This window comes from Pan troglodytes, chromosome 2, assembly GCF_028858775.2.
Source record: "Pan troglodytes isolate AG18354 chromosome 2, NHGRI_mPanTro3-v2.0_pri, whole genome shotgun sequence".
Lineage (NCBI taxonomy): Eukaryota > Metazoa > Chordata > Mammalia > Primates > Hominidae > Pan > Pan troglodytes.
In genome coordinates, this window is record NC_086015.1 from 128,959,864 (window position 1) to 128,983,279 (window position 23,416).

The 23,416-nt window shown below is 45.1% G+C and overlaps 2 protein-coding genes across 2 annotated transcripts in view; both read left to right on the forward strand.

The window, feature by feature from the left end:
* Nucleotides 1-14,195, forward strand: part of LOC104005724 (olfactory receptor 1B1-like) — a 98,767-nt gene extending 84,572 nt beyond the window's left edge. Inside the window, exon 3 of the mRNA XM_054681367.2 lies at nt 13,359-14,195. Within this exon, the coding sequence (XP_054537342.1) occupies nt 13,359-13,677 (319 nt within the window). The 3' untranslated portion in view covers nt 13,678-14,195. The remainder of the gene's footprint in view (nt 1-13,358) is intronic.
* LOC100615076 (olfactory receptor 7E24-like) lies at nt 4,570-5,564 on the forward strand. Its single transcript, XM_054680939.2, has one exon. The coding sequence runs from the start codon at nt 4,653-4,655 to the stop codon at nt 5,538-5,540; it is 888 nt and encodes a 295-aa protein (XP_054536914.1). The 5' UTR covers nt 4,570-4,652; the 3' UTR covers nt 5,541-5,564.
* Nucleotides 14,196-23,416: the final 9,221 nt, after the last annotated feature.

The window sequence follows — 23,416 nt, forward strand, 5'->3', positions numbered from 1 at the left end:
GAAGACGGCAAAGGTATTGGGGATCACACGGAAACTGCATGCCGCCTCCCAGCCTCAGAGTTCCGGAACGGTGGAGCGGATGAATTGGACTATCAAAAATAGTACTGTTGTCTTCCCCGCTGGATATTTAAAACAACACCACAAGGGGCGTCAAACCACCTCCTAAATTTGAGGGAATGTTATCCTCTCCCCATCTTCCCCGGCCCCGGATATTAGAGACAATAGCACAGGGGTAATGTACACCCACTGCTTTATTAGGAGTAGTATCATCCTCTCCCTTCTTGGATATTAGGAACAATATCACACTGTGTGTGTACGCCTGTCACGAAATTCAATGGAATGTCATCCTGCGCCTCCCTGGATATGACAAACAATATCACGGGGGATGTACAACTTCTGAGATATTGGGAGTGATATCATCCTCTCCCCTCTGGAAGCTAGGGACAATATCACAGGGGTAGTGTACACCCTCTGGGATGTTGGGACTAATATCATCCTCCCACCCACTGGATATTAAAAACCATATCACAAGGGGCGTGTGCACACACTTCGATATTGGTATTAATACCATCCTCTCCCTCTTTGGATATTCGGTGCCATATTTCAGGTGGGGTATACACCACCTGCAATATTGGAAGTAATATGATTTTCTCCCCCCCGGATATCAGAAACAATATCACAGCGGGGTGTCAACAACCCCTGCGATATTTGGAGTAATATCATCGTCTCCCCTCATGAATATTAAGAACAATATTGTAGGGGTGAGGGGTGTACAGCCCCTTTCATATTTGATATCATCCTCTTCCCCCCTGGATATTAGGAACAATATCAGGAAGGGATGTACAGACCCTGTGATATTTGCTGTCATATAATTGTCTCTCCCCTAGATATTAGGAAAAATGTCACAGGGGATGTGAACAGCCCTGTGATATTGGGAGTAGTACCATCCTCTCCCCCCTTGCATATTGGGAACAACATCACAGGTGGGTTGTACTGCCTCTGTGATATTGGGAGTAAAATTTTCCTCTCTTCCCCTGGACATTAGGAAGGGTATCAGAGGGGGGAGGGTGTACATTCCCTGCGATATTCAATGTAACCTTATCCTCTCCCTCCCAGGGTATTCAGAACAATATTACAGGAGGGGTGTACACCCTCTGCGATATTGAGAGTCATGTCATCCTCTTTCGCTCTGGATATTAGGAACAATATCACAGGGTTGTGTACACTCCCTGCGATATTGGGAGTGATATCATCCTCTCTCCCTGTGGATATTAGGAAGAGTATCACAGGGCTGTGGAAACCCCCTGCGGTACTGGGAGTAATATCATCCTCTCTCCCTCTGGATATGAAGAAGATTTTCACAGGGGTCTGTACACCCCCTGCGATATTGGGAGTAATATCATCCTCTCCACCCAGGAAATGACTAACAAGGTCACGGGGGAGTGTACTCCCCCTGCGCTATTGGGAGTAATGTCGTTCTCCCCAAACCTGGATGTTAGCAACAAGATCACAGAGGGGTCTACACACCCTGCGACATTGGAAGTAATATGATCCTCTCCCCACCTGGATACTGGGAAAGATACCACAGCGCGGGTATACATTTCCTACCCTGTTGGGATTAATATCATTCTTTTCCCTTCTGGATATGAAGAAGAATATCACAGGGGTGCTGTACAATTACTTCGATATTGGGAGTAATATCATGCTCTATTTTCCTGGATATTGGGCACAAAAACACAAAAGGGTGTACAACCCCTGCGATATTGGGAGTAATAGCATACTCTCCTTCCCTGGATGTTAGAAAACAGTATCATCAGGGCTGAACACCCCCCACGATTATGGGAGTCATATTTACTCTTTCATAGGCCATTTGGAACAATATCACAGGGGGTGTTTACAAACAGGGGTGGTGTACAACCCCTGTGATATTGGGAGTAACATCATTCTCTCCACCTCCGGATATTAAGAACAGTATCCCGGCGGGAGGAGGTACACCCCCAGTGATATTGGGAATAATGTCATCCTCTCCTTCCCTGGATATTAGGAACAATATCACAGGGGGTTGTACACCTTCTGTGATATTGGAAGCGATATCATCCTCTTACCTGCTGGATATTAGAAAAAATATCACTCATGGTGTACACCCACTGTGATATTAGGAAGAATATTACAGGGTGTATACCCACTCTGACTTTAGGAGAAATAGCTCCCTAAAATATCACAAATAATATCACAAGGTATACAGTAATATCTCCCTAGGATATGACAAATACTATCACAGGGTGTACACCCACTGTGATAACAGGAGTAATACGTCCCAAGTATACTACCAAGAATATCACAAGGCCGTACACCCACTATGACACAGGGAGTGATATCTCCCTAGGATATTACGAATAATATCACAGAATGTACACCCACGTGTACCCCCACGTGTGCACTCACGGTGATATTAGGAGTAATATCAACCCAGGACATAACCAATAACACCACAGGGAGTACAGACATGATGTACACCCATGGTGGTGTTATGAGAACTATCCCCCTAGGATAATACCAAGAACATCACAGAGTGTACACACATGGTATACACCCACTGTGGGACTAGGACTAATAACTTTCTAAGATATTACGAATAGCATCAGAGAACATAAACACATGGTGTACACCCAGTGTAACTTTAGGTGTAATTTCTCCCCAGGATATTACACGTAACATCTCAGTGTGTACACACGTGGCGTACACCCACTGTGACATTAAGGGTAATATCCCCCTAGGATATGACGAGAAACATCACAGGGTGTCCACCCATGGTGTACATGCACTGTGATGTTAGGAATAATATCTCCCTAGGAGATTATGAATAATACCACAGGGTGTAGAGAAACTGTAATATTAGAGGTAATGTCTCTCTAGGTTATGATGAATAATATCACAGGGCGTACACCCACTGTGATACTGGGAGCAATATCTCTCTAGGATAGTATGAATAATATCACAGAGTGTACACCCACTGTGATATTAGGAGAAATATCTCTCTGGGATATCATGAATTATATCACAGAGTGTACACACATGGTGTACATCCACTTTGATATTAGGAATAATATCTTCCTAGGACGTTACAAACAACATAGCACAGTGTACACCCACTGGAATATTAGGAATCGTATCTCCCTAGGTGATTACAAATAATATCACAGGGTGTACACCCACTGTGATATTAGGAGTAATATCTTCCTAGGGTACTATGAATAATTTCACAGTGTGTACACACATGGTGTACACTCACTGTGATATTAGGAGTAATATCTACCAAGTAGATAACAAATAACATCACAGGGCATACACCCACTTTGATATTAGCTGTAATATTTTTCTAAGTTGTTACAAATAATATCACAGGGTGTACAAACAGGGTGTACACTCACTGTGATATCAGGAGTCATATCTCCATAATATATTATGAATAATATCACAGGGTGTACACCCACTGTATTATTAGGAGTAATATCTCTGTAGGATAGTACAATTAATATCACAGGGTGTGCAGCCACTGTGATATTAGGAGCAACATCTTTCTAGGATATTACAGACAATATCACAGGTTGTACGCCCACTCTGGTGTCAGGAGCAATATCTCCCTAGGATATCCAAAATAATATCACAGGGTGTGCAATATCTGCCTTCCAGGTTCTAAGGGATTCTCCTGCTTCAGCCTCCCGAGTAGCTAGGGTTACCCACCACCAGGCCCGGCTAATTTTTTTTATTTTCACTAGAGACGGGGTTTCACCACGTGGGCCAGGCTGGTCTGGAACTCCTGACCTCAGGTGATCCGTCGGCCTCGGCCACCCAAAGTGCTGGGATTACAGGTGTGAGCCATGGCTCTCGGCCAAGAGTTATATATTCAATTAATTTGGAAACACATCTCCCATATTTGAGTATGCATGTACTTTTATGAAGAAATGATGTCAGAAAACCTAAGGAGGATAATAAATATGAAAAGTAACTGGCATGTTAAAAGGTCTTCCGATTAAGAACTCTAAGTTTCGATTTCGTTTTTAGATAATGCGGTCCTAGCTCTTGTATCATCCTTTTACATATTCTACATCAAAGGAATTTGTTGCACGGTGTCAGAATAAAACAGAGTGTATTTCACTGCTTCTTAATTTCTTTCAATTAGGCTGAGATCTTTTTCTTAGAGAGAGAAGAACATCTTCATTGCATTTTATTTTTTCCGAAAAGAGTAGGCCGTATTTTACTGAGATCACGGATTTGTTGTATATGACGTTTTGGTCTTCTAATATTCTTCAGTGGATTTTCTCCAAAGTAGTATGTACAGAACGAGTTGAATAGAAAAAAGTAAATCATGTAATAATTCTGAGATTTTTGGGTTTGTCACAACTGAGAAATATTGCTGACGGTGTATGGTCCTCAAGTGTGAAAATGTTCCTTGTGAATTGCTTGCATCCAAAATATACACATAGCATTAAGGGCTGGTTTTTATCTTTTATTTTTCCAATCCTCTTTTCTTCCCAGGGTGTCCAAGTCACACAGAGCCACGGAATCTCACAGGTGTCTGAGAATTCCTCCTCCTGGGACTCTCAGAGGATCCAGAACTGCAGACCATCCTCGCTGGGCTGTCCCTGTCCATGTATCTGGTCACGGTGCTGAGGAACCTTCTCAGCATCCTGGCTGTCAGCTCTGACTCCCACCTCCACACCCCCATGTACTTCTTCCTCTCCAACCTGTGCTGGGCCGACATCAGTTTCACCTCGGCCACGGTTCCCAAGATGATTGTGGACATGGGGTCGTATAGCAGAGTCATCTCTTATGCGGGCTGCCTGACACGGATGTCTTTCTTGGTACTTTTTGCATGTATAGTAGGCATGCTCCTGACTGTGATGGCCTATGACTGCTTTGTAGCCATCTGTCGCCCTCTGCACTACCCAGTCATCGTGAATCCTCACCTCTGTGTCTTCTTCGTTTTGGTGTCCTTTTTCCTTAGCCTGTTGGATTCCCAGCTGCACAGTTGGATTGTGTTACAATTCACCTTCTTCAAGAATGTGGAAATCTCTAATTTTGTCTGTGACCCCTCTCAACTTCTCAAGCTTGCCTCTTCTGACAGCGTCATCAATAGCATATTCATATATTTTGATAATACTATGTTTGGTTTTCTTCCCATTTCAGGGATCCTTTTGTCTTACTATAAAATTGTCCCCTCCATTCTAAGGATTTCATCGTCAGATGGGAAGTACAAAGCCTTCTCAGCCTGTGGCTCTCACCTGGCAGTTGTTTGCTTATTTTATGGAACAGGCATTGGCGTGTACCTGACTTCAGCTGTGGCACCACCCCTCAGGAATGGTGTGGTGGCGTCAGTGATGTATGCTGTGGTCACCCCCATGCTGAACCTTTTCATCTACAGCCTGAGAAACAGGGACATTCAAAGTGCCCTGTGGAGGGTGCACAGCAGAACAGTCGAATCTCGTGATCTGTTCCATCCTTTTTCTTGTGTGGGTAAGAAAGGGCAACCACATTAAATCTGTACATCTGCAAATCCTGCCCCTTAGTCACATTATTTTTGTGGCTTGATGGCTTTTATTCCTTTCCGCATTTCCTTTGTGACTGTTGCTTTCTTCGTTATGCCTTTAACTGGAATGGGTGAGGATTCTGGGATCCTTTGTTTAGCAGAAACCTCATGACAGAATCCTCTCTACCTAGGTGGCCTCCTTTAGTTTCTGAGCAATAACCCTGTCATCCAGGTGGAATCACAACCATCTTTTTGTATACATGAAGTCCTCACTTCATTTTGGAATTCCCTGAAAATTGACTTTATGGAAGCAATGTACAGCAGGTCCTCCAACATCATTGGTGCGTTCAAAGTTATGTAGTTATAATGTTGGTGAGGAATAAGTGGTTTCACTCTACCTAATTTTGCTTAAAGGTGAAGTTTCCAAGAGACTTTCAAAGGTGTTAAGTGAGGACATACTGTACATCAAATTCATATCCTCTTCCAGAGTTCCTGTGGAATTTCTTTATAAACTGCTTCTAGAGAATCTATTTAGGCAGGTTATGTGTAGAGATCCATGTCGCCGTTCCTCAATCTTGGCTTTGAGTCAAATCACCTGGGGAGCTTACACATGATGAGGCCTGGGTCTCAATACCTGAGATTCTGATTTCCTTGCACCTGTGTGAGTATGTGGGTTTTTTTTTTTTTTTTTTTTTTTTTTTTTTAAAGCACCAGACGTGGCTCCAATGATGAAGTTTTTAGAGGCATCGAGCTCCAACGAGTAAGAACAAGTTAATTGTAATATGATTTCTTCAAATATTATCTTCAAATGCATTGTCCATCAACACCATACAAATGTTTATTATGCTGTTGTTTCTTACCATTTAGCATTTTCTATTTTTTTCTTTTTCTTTTTCTTTTTTTTTCTTTTTGAGGCAGAGTCACTCTTGTTGCCCAGGCTGGAGTGCAATGGCATGATCTCGGCTCACTGCAACCTCTGCCTCCCGTATTCAAGCGATTCTCCTGTCTCAGCCTTCCAAGTAGCTGAGATTACAGGCATGCGCTACCATGCCTGGCTAATTTTTTTTTTTTTTGGTATTTTTAGTACAGACAGTGGTTCTCCATATTGGTCATGCTGGTCTTGAACTCCCAACCTCAGGTGATCCGCCCGCTTCCGCCTCCCAATGTTCTGGGATTACAGGCATGAGTGACCGCGCCCAGCCACCACTTAGCATTTTCATTTTACATTTGTTGAAATTACAGATTTATACACACTGTGATTGCTGCTTTGTTATACACTTGCATATACATAAGATGGGAAATAGAAAAGAATAAAATGGGCACAGTATCCCTGAAGTTTCACATTCTGAGACATGTTAAAAATATTTGCTTTTTAGAAATTTGTTTCAATTGAGAAACTGTGGTATACACACGCAATGAAGTATTATTCAGCCTAAAAAGGAATAAACAAAATCCTCTCCACTGCAGACAAAATGGATGAGATTGCAGGTCTTTATATTAAGTGAAATAAGCCAGGCACAGAATGACAAATATTTCATATCCTCACTTCCATGTAGGAACAAAAAAGAAAATCTTGGCCAGGTGTGATGGCTCAGGCCTGTAATCCCAGCACTGTGGGAGGCCGAGTCGCACGGATCACTTGAGGCCCGGAGTTTGAGACCCGCCTGGACAACATGGTGAAACCCCATCTCTACTAAAAACACAAACAATTAGCCAGGCATGGTGACGCGTGCCTGTAGTCTCAGCTACTCGGAGGGCTGAGACCCAAGAAGCGCTTGAACTCGGGAGGCGGAGGTTGCAGTGAGCCCGGATTGTGCCTGTATACTCCAACCTGGGCAACAGAAAGAGACTTCATCACACACATACACAAAAGGAATCTCAGGAAGGTGGAAAGTATAAGGGTGGTTAGCAGACGCTAGGAAGAAAAAGGGTGGGTTGGGGAATGAAGAGAAGTGGATAATTGGGTCCCAAAATACAGAAAGATGGAATAAGTGAGTTCTAGTGTTTGATAGTACAGTATGAAAATTTTAGTTCACAAGAATTTCTTGCATATTTCCAGATGATTTGGTAAGAAACTTCCTGCCTTTCTCATTATGCTGGTTTTTCAGCTATTCACTTTCTGCTCTCGAAATCATGCTGGATTTTTGTTTTTGGTTTTTTGTTTTGAGAGAGAGTTTCACTCTTGTTGCCCAGGCTGGAGTGTCATGGTGCAATCTTGGTTCACTGCAACCTCTGCCTCCTGGGTTCAAGCGATTCTCCTGCCTCCATCTCCCGAGCAGCTGGGATTACAGGCATGCGCCAGCACACCCAGCTAATGTTGTATTTCTAGTAGAAATGAGGGTTTCTTCCTGTCTGTCAGGCTGGTCTTGAACTCCTGACCTCAGGTGATCCGCCCGCCTCGGCCTCCCAAAGTGCTTGGAATACAAGCGTGAGCAATAGTGCCCGGCCCATGCTGCATCCTTATCCGTTGTCTGTTGTTGTTTGTTTGTTTTGGAGCCCAGAAATAACTTCTCACCTATATGTTCAAATGATTTTTCACGAGTGCTAAGAAAGTCCATTGGTGGATAAGCAGCCTTTTCAAGAAATGGTGTTGGAGAAACTTGATTTCCACATGCAGAAGAATGAAGGTGGCCTCTATGTCACACCAGGTGCAAAAATTAATACAAACTGGATCAAAGACCTAACCCCAAGTGCTGAAAGTATAATATGCCTAAAAGAAAACATTGGCCACACTTTCATGACATCAGATTGGGCAATGCTTTCTGGGATATGACACCGAAAGCATAGGCAATTAAAGAAAATTAGATTCTTTGGATTACATCTAAATGACAGACACTTTTGTGCATCAGCAAACACTGTGAACTGAGTGAAAAGGTAACCCATGGATTAGGAAAAATATTTGCAAATCATATCTGTGAAAAGAGGCTGATATGCATCATATACAAAGAACAGCTAGAACTAAACAACAAGAAATCCAAAGCATCCCATCAACAATGGTCAGAAGACTCGAGTAGATGTGTTCCTAAAGAAGATACAGCAATGGCCAATAAGCATCTAAAATGATGTTCAAAATCACTCATCATAGGGAAGCGCAAATCAAACCAAGAATGTGATACCACACATTTGGATGGATATGATAAACAAACAAGCATTGGTGAAACTAGAGGGAAGTAGGAATGCTCGAATCTGATTGGAGGGAATGTAAAACCATGAAGGAACAGGGAAAATAGTATGGCGTGTACCGGAAAAAGTAGAAACAGGATTATCAGATGTTCCCGCAGTGGCACTTGTGGGTACCTGCCAAAAAGAATTAGAAGGCAGGAGTGGAAGAGAGATTTGCACACCCAAATTCATAGCAGCATTATTCACAACAACCAAAATGTGGAAGCAACCCAAGGGTTCGTGGACAGATGAATGAAAAAGCACAGTTGCAATTCATTCATGCGATGGAAGACTATTCAGCCTTAAAAACGCAGGCACTTCTGGCCGGTGCGGTGGCTCACGCCTGTAATCCCAGCATCTTGGAAGACCGAGGTGGGCGGATCACCTGAGGTCAGGAATTCAAGACCAGCCTGCCCACCTTGGTGAAACCCTGTCTCTACTGAAAATGCAAAAAATTAGATGAGCGTGATGGCGTGTGCCTATAGACCCAGCTACTCGGGAGGCTGAGGCACGAGAATGGCTGGAACCCGGGAGGCGGAGGTTGCAGTGAGCCCAGATTGTGCCACTGCACTCCAGCCTGTGCGACAGAGTGAGACTCCATGTGAACACAAAACAAAACAAAACCAAAAAAAAAAAAAAAAAAAAAAACACCCCAGCAACCAGACAGGCACTTCTGACACAGGCTGGCTGCAACACGGATGAACCTTGAAGACATTCTCGTCAGTGAAATAAATAAATCCCAAAAGGATAAAGATGACCAGCCTCAGTGGCTCGCACCTGTAACCCCAGCAGTTTGGGAGGCTGAGGCAGGCGGATCACTTAAGGTCAGGAGTTCGAGACCAGCCTGGCCAATATGGTGAAAGCTCATCTCTATTAAAAATACAACGATTAGCTGGGCGTGGTGGCACATGCCTGTGATCCCAGCTACTGGGGAGACTGAGACACAAGAATCGCTTGAACCCACGATATGGAGGTGGCAGTCAGCTGAGACCACACCACTGCACTCCAGCCTGGGCGACAGAGAAAGACTCTGTCTCCAAAACAAACGAACCAAAAAAATTAAACACGGTATGATTCCACTTATATCACGTGTCTAGAGTAGTTAAACTTATAGAGTTGCAAAATAGAATGGTGGCCCCCAGGGGTGGGCGAGAGAGAGAGGAATGGAGAGTTTGGTTAATGGGTGCAATTTCCATTTTCAAGGATAAAACTGTTCTGGAGATGATGGCGGTGATGGTTGCTAAACAATGTGAATGTACCTAATGTGATTAATCTGTAAACTGAAAAAGAGTGGAAATTATAAATGTTTATACTGGCCATTCTATATGAAATAATCTATATTTATAATTTTAAGCATTTATACGTGGTATATTTTCCCATAATAAAAGATGAAAATTAAAGCACTTGGATCTTGTAAAAAAAAGAAAGAAGCGAATAATACACACAAGCTCTCTCCTGATTAGAGGAAGAGCCCCAGAACTTCTATGGACACTCACTTTTCTCTTCTTCTTCTTGCATGATGATGAGGAAATCCTTAGAGCTTGGGGAACTTGGGCGACTCTGGCTAATGAGGAGTTCTGTGCCTTGAGCCCCCCAGGCCATAGAATAGTAAATACTCAGTCTGTGCCTCCAGCCCTGCAGTAGGTTGCAGTCCTGTGGGCTCCACAACCATCACCTGTATCAGGAGGCTCATGTCTCACCCTGTCTTCTGGCCAGCCTTGAGGATGGAGTCTGAGCCTCCAATGTGCACCACGCAGAGAGGACAGTGGACCTGTTCTCCGTGGTCATGGCCCAGCAGAGGGGAAGGGCAGTTCAGTGAGTGCTGAGGGACTGTCAGGAGCCTTGTTCATTTCCTCATCCTCAGGACAAACAGGAGAGTGCCGTGGGCAGATGGGAGGAGACCAAGGTGCAAACTGTCAGCTCAGCAGACTGTGGAGTTTCTGTTCTTGGTTGTGGTGGGGGGGTCTCTCTCAGGAATATTCTTCAAAATTTTGCTTCCCTCCCCCACTGGTTGTCCTTTTCATAGACGTCTCACCCACGATAGCAGGGAATGGGTCCCTCTATACTATTCCCTCAGAACAACAAAAAGATGATGAAGGTGATGATGAGGATAAAGAGGATGATGACAGACACCACCGCATCATGAACCCTTATTGAGGGCTTCCTAAAGGCCAGGCTCTGAGCTCTGTGCTCTATGCAGCTTGTTTCATTTCATCTGCATAGTCTCCCAGTTATTAGTGCACATTTCCTGATGATTTTACAGACTAGAAAAGGAGCAACACATTTTCATAGAACTTGTACCAGATCATGAAGTCAAAAAGAGTGAAGCCCAATTTGAACCAGGCAGTCTAAGGCCAGACACATGGCGTTTGGCCAGTCCTCTCCCTGCATCCAGCCTGCCCTCTCAAATCCTTGTCACTCGGGCCGATGCCCCTGCTCACTGTGCCCTTCCCTTTGGGGGTTCCTTGTAGAACACAGCTAGACTAGTGGGTGCCACAATCACTGTGTCAAGTAGGGAAAGGGCAGCTGAGATCACATCAAAGATTCCAGAAAGAATTGGCACAGGATCATTCGGGATGCATCTCTCCCTTGCCCCTGTTCCTGGCTTTCCTTACAGCTCTCGACTTCCTCAAAGGAGTCATCAATTCAGGGTTTGGTTTCCATTCCTATTGAGGAAGCTGGAAACCATATCAAAAATGCTCCTCCGATGTGCCTGTGGTTAAGACCTCTGAGCTCTGTTGAAAACTTTTGGAAGCTGGGCGCGGTGGCTCACGCCTGTAATCCCAGCACTTTGGAAGGCTGAGGCAGGTGAATCACAAGGTCAGGTGTTCGAGACCAGCCTGGCCAACATGGTGAAACCCCGCCTCTCCTAAAAAGAGAAAAATATTAGCCGGGCGTAGTGGCGGGCACCTGTCATCTCAGCTACTTGGCAGGCTGAGGTAAGAGAATAGCTGGAACCTGGGACGCGGAGGTTGCAGTGAGCCAAGATCACTCCACTGCACTCCAGCCTGGGCAACAGAACGAGACTCCGTCTCAAAAACAAAAACAAAAACAAAAAAGAACCCACAACATTTTGAGGGTTGGGAGACCATCAAGTATAATGCCCGGGACTTAGAGTCTGGCCATTAATTTTCAATACCACCCTTTCTACTTATCTGTATGGCAAGGGGTGAGACATCCATCCTCTGAGACTCAGCACTCTCATCTGATTGATTTCTAATTGATCCAATGGAAGTGAGCGATGATGAAACCGATCGTGGGTTCCCGCTGCGTGATCTCTATGTGATGGATGCGTAAAGTAAAGGCAAAGTGAATTTTAGATACATTCGTTAATATTTTAAGCTTAAACTCCATACGGTTCATCGGAAATGTCCCCTGACCTGAAGTTCTGGTTTCCCTACATTCCGGACAGGACATTTTATTTTGTCCTTATCTCAGTAAGTACTGAGTATTGTGAGAGGAACAAGTGAGTCTCTTTTGTTTCTGATTCCCCAGAGCCTATATCTTGCTTGGCACAAAGGAGATAGCAAAAGTAAACATCTATGTGAGTTATTGAATTGACACTTCCTTGGTTCACAAAAATTGGCTGTCATCAGTGTGACGTCAGTGTGACAGAGAGTGTCTTTTTGGTTTTCTGTTTTTTGAGACGGAGTTTTGCTCTTGTTGCCCAGGCTGGAGTGCAGTGATGTGATCTCGGCTCACTGTAGCCTCTGCCTCCCAGGTTCAAGCCATTCTCCTGCCTCAGCCTCCTGAGTAGCTGGGACTACAGGCGCGCACCGCCATACTGGGCGAAGTTTTTGTATTTTCAGTAGAGGCCGAGTTTCGCCATTTTGGCCGGGATGGTCTTGATCTCCTGACCCCGTGATCCGCCCTCCTCGGCCTCCCAAAGTGCTGGGATTACAGGCGTGAGCCACCGCGTCCGGCCAAACGTTCTGATGAAAACTCTAAGTCCACCTAAGCTAAGGACAGGAGTTATAGCTTCCATGAATTTTAAAACAAGACCCACCGATTTGAGTAAGCAATTACTCTCTGGAAGGAGAAAAGTCCGAAAACAGAATGATGAAATCACTAGGACCTAACTGGCATGTGGAACTATTTTCTGCTTATGAACTATCAACTTTAATTTCATTTCCAGATGGCATGGTCTCAGCAGTTATTCAGTGTTTACAGATGTTCTAAATCAAGGGAATTTGTATCAATCTATTCAAATAAAATAAAATATTTGAGTTCTTAGTTTCCTTGAATTAGGATAACCTTTTTCTTAAAGTGAAGAGAATGGTTTTATTACATCTTTTCCTTCGGTAAAGATAGGCTGTCTTTTCTAGCAATTACGAATTTGATATATATGATGATCTGGTTCTTGGAACATTCTTGAATCCAGTGTCTCTGAGGCAGGTGTGTACAGCAAGAAGTGAATAACACAGAAATCAATGATGAAAGCATTAGAAGACAATTGAGTTTGTCAGAACTGCAAAATATTGCTGAGTGTGGATTGCTCTGAAATCTGAAAACATTACTTGTGAATTGCTTCTATCCAAAATGCAGACACGATGCTGGGTGTTGGTTTACTTGTTTCCGATGTCTCAACCCTCTTTTCTAGGCAAAAGGTGCCTAATCTCTACAGATCCACAGAATCTAACAGATGTCTCTATATTCCTCCTCCTAGAACCTCAGAGGATCCAGAACGGCAGCTGGTCCTTGCTGGGCTGTTCCTGTCCATCTGCCTGGTCACGGTGCTGGGGAACCTACTCATCATCCTGGCCGTCAGCCCTGACTCCCACCTCCGCACCCCCATGTACTTCTCCCTCTCCAACCTGTCCTTGCCTGACATCAGTTTCACCTCCACCACGGTCCCCAAGATGATTGTGGACATCCAATCTCACAGCAGAGTCATCTCCTATGCAGGCTACCTGACTCAGATGTCTCTCTTTGCCATTTTTGGAGGCATGAAAGAGAGACACGCTCCTGAGTGCGATGGCCTATGACCGGTTTGTAGCCATCTGTCACCCTCTATGTCATTCAGCCAGTATGAACCCGTGTTTCTGTGGCTTTCTAGTTTTGTTGTCTTTTTTTTTCTCAGTCTTTTAGACACCCAGCTGCACAACTTGATTGCCTTACAAGTGACCTGCTTCAAGGATGTGGAAATTCCTAATTTCTTCTGTGACCCTTCTCAACTCCCCCATCTTGCATGTTGTGACACCTTCACCAATAACATAATCATGTATTTCCCTGCTGCCATATTTGGTTTTCTTCAGATCTCGGGGACCCTTTTCTCTTACTATAAAATTGTTCCTCCATTCTGAGGGTTTCATCATCAGGTGGGAAGTATAAGGCCTTCACCGCCTGTGGGTCTCACCTGTCAGTTGTTTGCTGATTTTATGGAACAGGCGTTGGAGGGTACCTCAGTTCAGATGTGTCATCTTCCCCAAGAAAGGCTGCAGTGGCCTCAGTGATGTACACGGTGGTCACCCCCATGCTGAACCCCTTCATCTACAGCCTGAGAAACAGGGATATTAAAAGTGTTCTGCGGTGGCCACACGGCAGCAAGGTCTAATATCAATATATTCTTATCTGTTCCATTCCTTTTGTAGGGTGGGTTAAAAAAGGCAGCAAGGTCAAATAAGAATGATATCACAGGGTTAACACCCACTGTGATATTAGGAGTAATACCTCCCTAGGATATAGAATATACTGTCACAGAGTATACACACATGGGGTACACCCACTGTGGTGTTAGAAGCAATATCTCCCTAAAGTATGAGGAAAAATATCACAGGGTGTGCACACTGTGTGATATGAGGAGTAATATTTACCCTGAATATTACGACTAATATCAAGTGTGTACACACACGGGGTACACGCACTGTGATATCAGGAGTTGTATCTCCCCAGGATATTACAAATACTATCACAGGGTATACACTATGTGTGTACACCCACTGTGATATTTGAAGTCATATCTCTCTATGAGATTATAAATAACATCAAAGCGTGTACACCCCTGTGACATATTAGGAGTAACATCCTTCTAGGGTATTACAGATAACCTCACAACGTGTACACCTTCTGTGATGTTTTGTACACTCTTTGTGACATTAAAAGAAACATCCCCCTAGGATATTATGAATAATAACACAGGAGGTGTACACACATGGTGTACACGGCCTGTGTCATCAGGAGTAACATTCCCCTAGGATATTACGAATAATATCACAGCAGGTGTACACACATGGTGTACACCCCATGTGACATTCGGAAGAGCATGCCCCTAGGATATTAGGAATAGTATCACAGGCATTTAATACACATTTTTAATGCGTAATGTCACCCCCGGTGACATTAAAAATAATATCCCCCTTGGACGTTATGAATAATATGACAGGGAGTACACCCTGTGTGACATTAGGAGTAACATCCCCCAAGGATAGAACGAATCATATCAGAGGGTGTACATGCATTGTGACCTTAGTAGTAACATCTCTTTAGGATATTACAAATCATATCACAGGGTGTACAGGCATTGTGACATTAGTAGTAACATCCCGCTGGGATATGACGAGTCATATCACAGGGTGTACACCCCCGTGACAATAGTAGCAACATTCCCCTAGAATATTACGAATAATATCACAGGAGGTACAGCCCCTGTGATTTACGAGTAACATGTCTATAGAATATTACAACTCATATCACTGTGTGACTCTGTGTACACCCCGTGTGACTTTAGGAGTAACATCCCACAAAACTATGACGAAAAATATCACAGGGTGAACACCCCCTGTGACCTGAGGAATAACGTAGTTTTAGGATATTATGAATGATGTGACAAGGTGTACACACCCTGTGACGTTAGGAGCAATATCATTCTAGGATGTTAGGAAGACTATCACACGGAACACAACCCCTGTGACATTAGGATATGACAAATGATATCACAAGGTGTACATGCATTGTGACATTACTGCAAATATCCCTCTGGTACACTATGAATAATATCACACGGTGTACATCCCTGTGACATTAGGAGTAACATCCCCCTAGAATAGTAAGAATAATAACACGGGGTGTACACCCCCTGTGACATCAGGAGTATCATCTCGCTAGAATATTATGAATAATGTCACAGGGTGTTATCGCCTGTGCCAATAGGAGTATAGACCCCTGGGAAATTATGAACACTATCACAGGGTGTACAGCCCTGTGACAGTAGGAATAACATCTTTCTAGAATATCACGAATAATATCACAATGTGTACACCCCCTGTGTCATTAAAAGTAAAATTGCCCTAGGATATTACGAAATCGAACACAGGGAGTATACCCCGTGTGACATTAGAAGTAACACCCCCCGAGGATATAACCAATAAGATCAGAGAATGTACCTGCATTGGGACATCAGTAGTAACATCTCTTCAGGACAATACGAATAATATCAAAGGGTGTACACGCATTGTGAAATTAGTAGTGAACTCCCGCTAGGATATTAGGAATTTTATGACAGGGTCAACACACCCTGTGATATTAGCAGTAACGTTTTCCTAGAAGAATACGAAGAATATTAAAGGGTGTACAGGACCTGTGAATTACGAGTAACATTTCCATAGCATATTGCACATAACATCACTGTGTGTACACGCCGTGTGACATTAGGGGTAACATCCCACAAAATTATAGCGAATAATTTCACAAGGTGTGCACCCTCTGTGACATTAAAAATAACATTTCCCTAGAATATGATGACAATATCACAGAGTGTACACCCTCTGTGAAATGAGGAGTGACATCTTATGGGGATAATACGAGTAATTTGAAAAGGTGTACAAACCCTGTGACAGAAGGAGTGACACCCCTCTAGGACATTATGAATAATATCAAAAGGAACATACCTCGTGTGACAATAAAAGCAACCTCCCCTTAGGAGAATAAGAATAACACCACAAGGTGTACACACAATGTGACATTATTATTAAGGTAAAACTAGGATATTGGGAATAACATCACAGTGTACAGAGTCCTGTGACATCAGGTTGAACATTCCCCTACAAAATTACGAATAACATTGAAGGGTGTATACCCCCTGCGACTTTAGCAGCCGCATATTGCTAGAATATGGAAGATAACGTCCCAGGGTGTGAACAGAGGGGGGCAGTATAGAAAGGATCCTAGGACAAATCGGGGAGTAATACCAACCCCCGATCCACAGCTGGATGTGACGATCCACATCGCAGGGGGGCGGCCGCGTCCAGTGACGTGGGAAGTAATATCACCCCACTCTCTCCCCTGGGATATGACGATCAACATGGAATGGGGGCGGGCGCCCCCGAGATGCGGGCAGTCTTATCACCACCCCCTCGCCCCTTGGATATGATGATGGACATCGCAGGGGGGCGAGGCGCCCCCCGCGATGCGGGGAGTAAGAAAGAGCCAGCCCCTCTTGCCCCCCTGGCTCTTAGGATCCGCGGTGGACTCACAGCCTGTTTATCATATTGTGAGTAATATCATCTCCCCCTCTGGAGATTATGAACGGTTTCACAGACCGGTGTACACCCTTTGTGTACAGAGGTTGTACACCCTTCTGTATTCGGAGTCATATCATCCTCTTCCTCCCTGAATATTAGGAACAGTATCTCAGGGGGGTTTCTACTCTCTGGGATATCGGGTGTCATGTCCTCCTCTCCCACGTTGCAATCAGAAACAATATCATTGGGGGCGTGTCCACCTTCTGTGATTTTGAAAGTAATATTATACTCTTCCTTCCAGGATCATGGGAACGATATCCTTGGGGGTGTCCACTTTCTACCATACATGCAGTCATAGCACCTCCTCCGCCTTGGAATATTTTTAAGGACCATCTTACACGGGGGTGGACACTTCCTGTGATGTTGGGAGTAATGGCATTCTCTTCTTCCGTGACTATTAGGAGCAAATTCACCGGGTGGATGCACATCCAGTGCTATATTGGGAGGAAGGTCATACTCCACCCCCTGGAGATTATATTCGGATCAATATCACCGGCTGTGTGTACACCTACTGCGATATTGAACGTAATATCATGCTCTCTCCCTCCCTGGACATTGGGAGCACTATCACAGGTGGGTGTACACCGCCTGAGGTGTTAGGGTGTAATATTAGTATGAATTATTCCTCATTTATTATTAACAGGAATATCAATGACTGATATTAATATTAATATTAAGAAATAATTGCTAATAAAAGTGTCCCATTATTAATATTAATATTAATTATTAGGAGCTAATATTTACTGTTTTCTAATGAATAAGATCAATATCAGTTATTAATATCAGGCATCAATAATCATTAATATTAATCATTTATTTTTTCCATTAGTATAACTATTTAATAGTAATTATTATTATCGTTATTGATTTTAAAAATTATATTATGGGTTATTAATATTGATAATTTTTAGTGTCAATTAATAATTGAGATTATTAATTGCGGTAAGTCGCCTTGTGCCATTCCACCCCTCCCTCAGCAGCTCGTTTACGACCCAAAACGGGGACACAAATGCCCCTGAGAGAGCAGCGATATACTGGGATAGACGAGGATGGTCACGTGGTAGAGAGGCATGTTTTTGGGTACCAGCACTACACCTGCGTCGATCTTCTCAACTGCAAAAACAATACACCGCCCTATACGGAAAAGCCACAAGCCCTAATTGATTTGCTCCAAGCTGTTATCCAGACCCACAACTCCACCTGGGCTGATTGGCACCAGTTGCTCATGTTCCTCTTTAACAGCGAAGAAAGGCGGAGAGTCCTGCAAGCAGGAACTAAGTGGCTAGAGGAACATGCGCCAGCTGATTATCAAAACCCCCAAGAATATGGAAGGACCCAGTTGCCAGGAACCGACCCCCAGTTGGACCCACATGAAAGAGAGGAGATGCAAAGGCTAAACCGAGACAGGGAAGCTCTCTTGGAAGGATTAATGAGGGGAGCTCAGAAGGCCACAAACGTTAACAAGCTCTCTGAGGTCATTCAGGGAAAAGAAGAAAGTCCAGCACAATTCTACGAGAGACTGTGTGAGGCCTATCGTATGTATACTCCCATTGATCCCGATAGCCCTGAAAATCAGCGCATGATTCACATGGCTTTAGTCTGTCAAAGTGCAGAAGACATGAGAAAAAAGCTGCAGAAACAGGCTGGGCTTGCAGGGATGAATCCATCACAATTACTAGAAATAGCTAGCCAGGTGTTCGTAAACAGGGATGCAGTAAGCCATAAGGAAAACTGCAAAGAGAATGGAGGTCAGGCCCGGCGACACGCTGACCTGTTTGTCAGCTGCAGCAATCAGAGGGGCCCCCCCAAAGAGGCAAGGGAAGGGGGTCCCTGGGAAAGAAACTCAGCTTGGCTGTCAGAGTTTGCAGCGTAACCAGTGTGCTCATTGTAAAGAAATAGGACAGTGGAAGAACAAATGCCCTCAGCTCAAAAGAAAACAAGGTGACTCAGAGCAGGAGGCCCCGGACAAGGAGGAAGGGGCCCTGCTCAACCTGGCAGAAGGGTTCTTGGACTGAGGGAGTCCGGGCTCAAGTGTCCCCAAAGAGCCTCTGCTCAGAATGACAGTTGGGGGTGGAGACATTGACTTTCTTGTAGATAGCGGTGCTGAACATTCACTAGTAACCGCCGCGGTCACCCCCTTATCCAAAAAGACTATTGATGTCATCGGAGCCATGGGGGTTTCAGCAAAGCAAGCTTTCTGCTTGCCTCAGACTTGTACTGTAGGAGGACATAAAGTCATTCATCAGTTTTGGTACATGCGTGACTGTCCCTTGACCTTTTTGGGAAGGGACTTGCTCAGCAAGCTGAGAGCCACTATGTCTTTGACAGAGCATGGCCCTTTGCTGCTAAAGTTACCCGGAACGGGAGTCATTATGACCCTTATGGTCCCCCGAGAGGAGGAATGGAGAGTTTTCTTAACTGAGCCGGGCCAAGAGAGAAGACCAGCTCTGGCTAAGCGGTGGCCAAGAGTACGGGCAGAAGACAACACTCCGGGATTGGCCAGTTAAGACTGGGGCCCAGCCGGTGAGGCAAAAACAGGACCCGGTCTCCAGAGAAGCCCTTGAAGGTATCCAGGTCCGTCTCAAGCACCTAAGAACTTTTGGAATTATTGTTCCTCGTCAGTCTCCATGGAACACTCCCCTCCTGCCTGTTCCCAAGCCACGGACAAAGGACTACTGGCCGGTACAGGATTTGCACTTGCTTCATCAAGCTACACTGACTTTACATCCAACAGTACCTAACCCGTCCACATTGTTGGGGTTGCTGCCAGCTGAGGACAGCTGGTTCACCTGCTTGGACCTGAAAGATGCTTTCTTTCCTATCAGATTAGCCCCTGAGAGGCAGAAGCTGTTTGCCTTTCAGTGGGAAGATCCGGAGTCAGGTGTCACTACTCCGTACACTTGGACCGGGCTTCCCCAAGGGTTCAAGAACTCCCCCACCATCTTCGGGGAGGCATTGGCTCAAGACCCCCAGAAGTTTCCGAGCAGAGACCTAGGCTGCTTGTTGCTCCAGTAGGTTGATGACCTTCTGCTGGGACACCCCAAGGCAGTCGGGTGTGCCAAGGGAACAGATGCCCTACACCGGCACCTGGAGGACTGTGGGTACAAGGTGTCCAAGAAGAAAGCTCAGATCTGCCGACGGCAGGTAAGTTACTTGGGATTGACTATCCGACAGGGGTCAGAAGGCAGCCCGGGATCAGAAAGAAAGCAGGTCATTTGCAATCTAGCGGAGCCTAAGAGCAGGAGGCAGGTGAGAGAATTCTTAGGAGCTGTGGGGTTTTGTAGACTGTGGATCCCAAACTTTGCAGTATTAGCCAAGTCTTTGTATGAGGTCACAAAGGGGGTGGGGACAGGGAACCTTTGGAATGAGGATCCCAAAAACAGCAAGTCTTTCATGAGTTAAAGGAAAAACTTCTGGCAGCCCCAGCCCTGGGGCTACCCGATCTGACAAAGCCATTTCCATTGTAGGCATCAGAGAGAGAAAAGATGGCAGCTGGACTTTGACCCCAAACTGTGGGGCCCTGGCCGAGGCCGGTGGCCTACCTCTCTATACAACTGGACGGGGTTTCTAAAGGATGGCTCTCCTGTTTGAGGGCCTTGGCAGCAACTGCCCTGCTAGTACAAGAAGGAAATAAGCTGACTCTTGGGCAAAACCTGAACATAAAGGCCTCCCGTGCTGTGGTGACTTTAATGAATACTAAAGGACATCATTGGCTAATGAATGCCAGACTCATCAAGTACCAAACTTTGCTCTGTGAGAATCCCCATATAACCATTGAAGTTTGTAACACCCTACACCCCGCCACCTTGCTCCCGATATCAGAGAGCCCTGTCAAGCCTGATTGTGTAGAAGTGTTGGACTCAATTGACTCTAGCAGACCTGACCTCCCGGACCAGGCTTGGGCATCAGTAGACTGGGAACTATACGTGTATGGGAGCAGCTTCTTCAATCCCCAGGGGGACAGAGGTGCAGGGTATGCAGTGATAACCCTGGACACTGTTGTTGAAGCCAGATCGTTGCCCCAGGCCACTTCAGCCCAGAAAGCTGAACTCATTGCTTTCATTCGTGCCTTAGAACTCAGTGAGGGTGAGACTGTCAACATTTACACTGATTCTCGGTATGTCTTTTCAACCCTTCAAGTGCATGGAGCATGATAGAAAGAAAAGGGCCTACTGAACTCTGGGGGAAAAGACAGAAAATATCAACAAGAAATCTTGCAATGATTTGAAGCACTATGGAAACCCCACAAGGTGGCAGTTATGCATTGCAGAGGACACCAGCGAGCTTCCACCTTGCTGGGTTTGGGGAATTCCCGCGCTGACTCAGAGGCTCGAAAAGCAGCATCTGCCCCCTTCTGGGCATCAGTGCTCCCTCAAGCACCTGATCTTGGACCTACATCTTCTAAAGAAGAAAAGGACTGTCTCCAGGTAGAGGGAAGGACAAGTGATGGAGGAAGGATGGATTCGGTTACCAGATGGGACAGTAGCTGTGCCACAGCTGCTAGGAGCTGCAGTTGTACTGGCTGTGCAAGAAACCACCCATCGAGGTCAGGAGTCACTGGAAAAGTTGTTAGGCCGGTATTTCTACATCTCGCCTCTGTCAGCCCTTGCCAAAACGGTGAGGCAGCGGTGTGTTACCTGCCGACAGCACGATGCGAGGCAAGGTCCAGCCGTTCCGCCCGGCATACGAGCTTATGGAGCAGCCACCTTTGAAGGTCTCCAGGTGGACTTCACAGAGATGCCAAAGTGTGGAGGTAACAAGTATGTACTAGTTCTTGGGCGTACCTACTCTGGGTGGGTGGAGGCCTATCCAACACGAACTGAGAAAGCTGGTGAAGAAACTCCTGTGCTTCTTCGGGATCTGATTCCTAGATTTCGACCGCCCTTATGGATCGGCTCAGACAACGGGCCTGCGTTTTTAGCTGCCTTGGTACAGAAGACGGCAAAGGTATTGGGGATAACATGGAAACTGCATGCCGCCTTCCGGCCTCAGAGTTCCGGAAAGGTGGAGCGGATGAATCGGACTATCAAAAATAGTACTATTGTCTTCCCTGCTGGATGTTTAAAACCACACCACAAGGGGCGTCAAACCACCTCCTAAATTTGAGGGAATGTTGTCCTCTCCCCACCTCCCCCGGCCCCGGATATTAGAGACAATAACACAGGGGTGATGTACACCCACTGCTTTATTGGGAGTAATATCATCCTCTGCCTTCTTGGATATTAGGAACAATATCACACTGTGCGTGTACGCCTGTCGCGAAATTCAATGGAATGTCATCCTGCGCCTCCCTGGATATGACAAACAATATCACGGGGGATGTACAACTTCTGAGATATTGGGAGTGATATCATACTCTCCCCTCTGAAAGTTAGGGACAATATCACAGGGGTAGTGCACACCCTCTGGGATGTTGGGACTAATATCATCCTCCCACCCACTGGATATAAAAAACCATACCAAAAGGGGAGTGTACACACACTTCGATATAGGTATGAATACCATCCTCTCCCTCTTTGGATATTCGGTGCCATATTTCTGGTGGGGTATACACTACCTGCAATATTGGAGGTAATATGATTTTCTCCCCCCCTGGATATCACAAACAATATCACAGGGGGTTGTGAACAACCCCTGCGACACTTGGAGCAATATCATCATCTCCCCTCACGATTACTAAGAACAATATCGTAGGGATGGGGGATGCACACCCCTTTTCATATTTGATATCATCCTCTTCCCCCCTGGATATTAGGAGCAATATCAGGAAGGGATGTACAGACCCTGCGACCTTTGCTGTCATATAATTGTCTCTCCCCTAGATATTAGGAAAAAATGTCACTGGGGATGTGAACAGCCCTGCGATATTGAGAGTAGTATCATCCTCTCCCCCCTTGCATATTGGGAACAACATCACAGGTGGGTTGTACTGCCTCTGTGATATTGGGAGTGAAATTTTCCTCTCTTCCCCTGGATATTAGGAAGGGTATCAGAGGGGGGAGGGTGTACATTCCCTGTGATATTCAACGTAACCTTATCCTCTCCCTCCCAGGGTATTCAGAACAATATTACAGGAGGGGTGTACACCCTCTGCGATATTGAGAGTCATGTCATCCTCTTTCACTCTGGATATTAGGAACAATATCACAGGGTTGTGTACACCCCCTGCGATATTGGGAGTGATATCATCCTCTCTCCCTGTGGA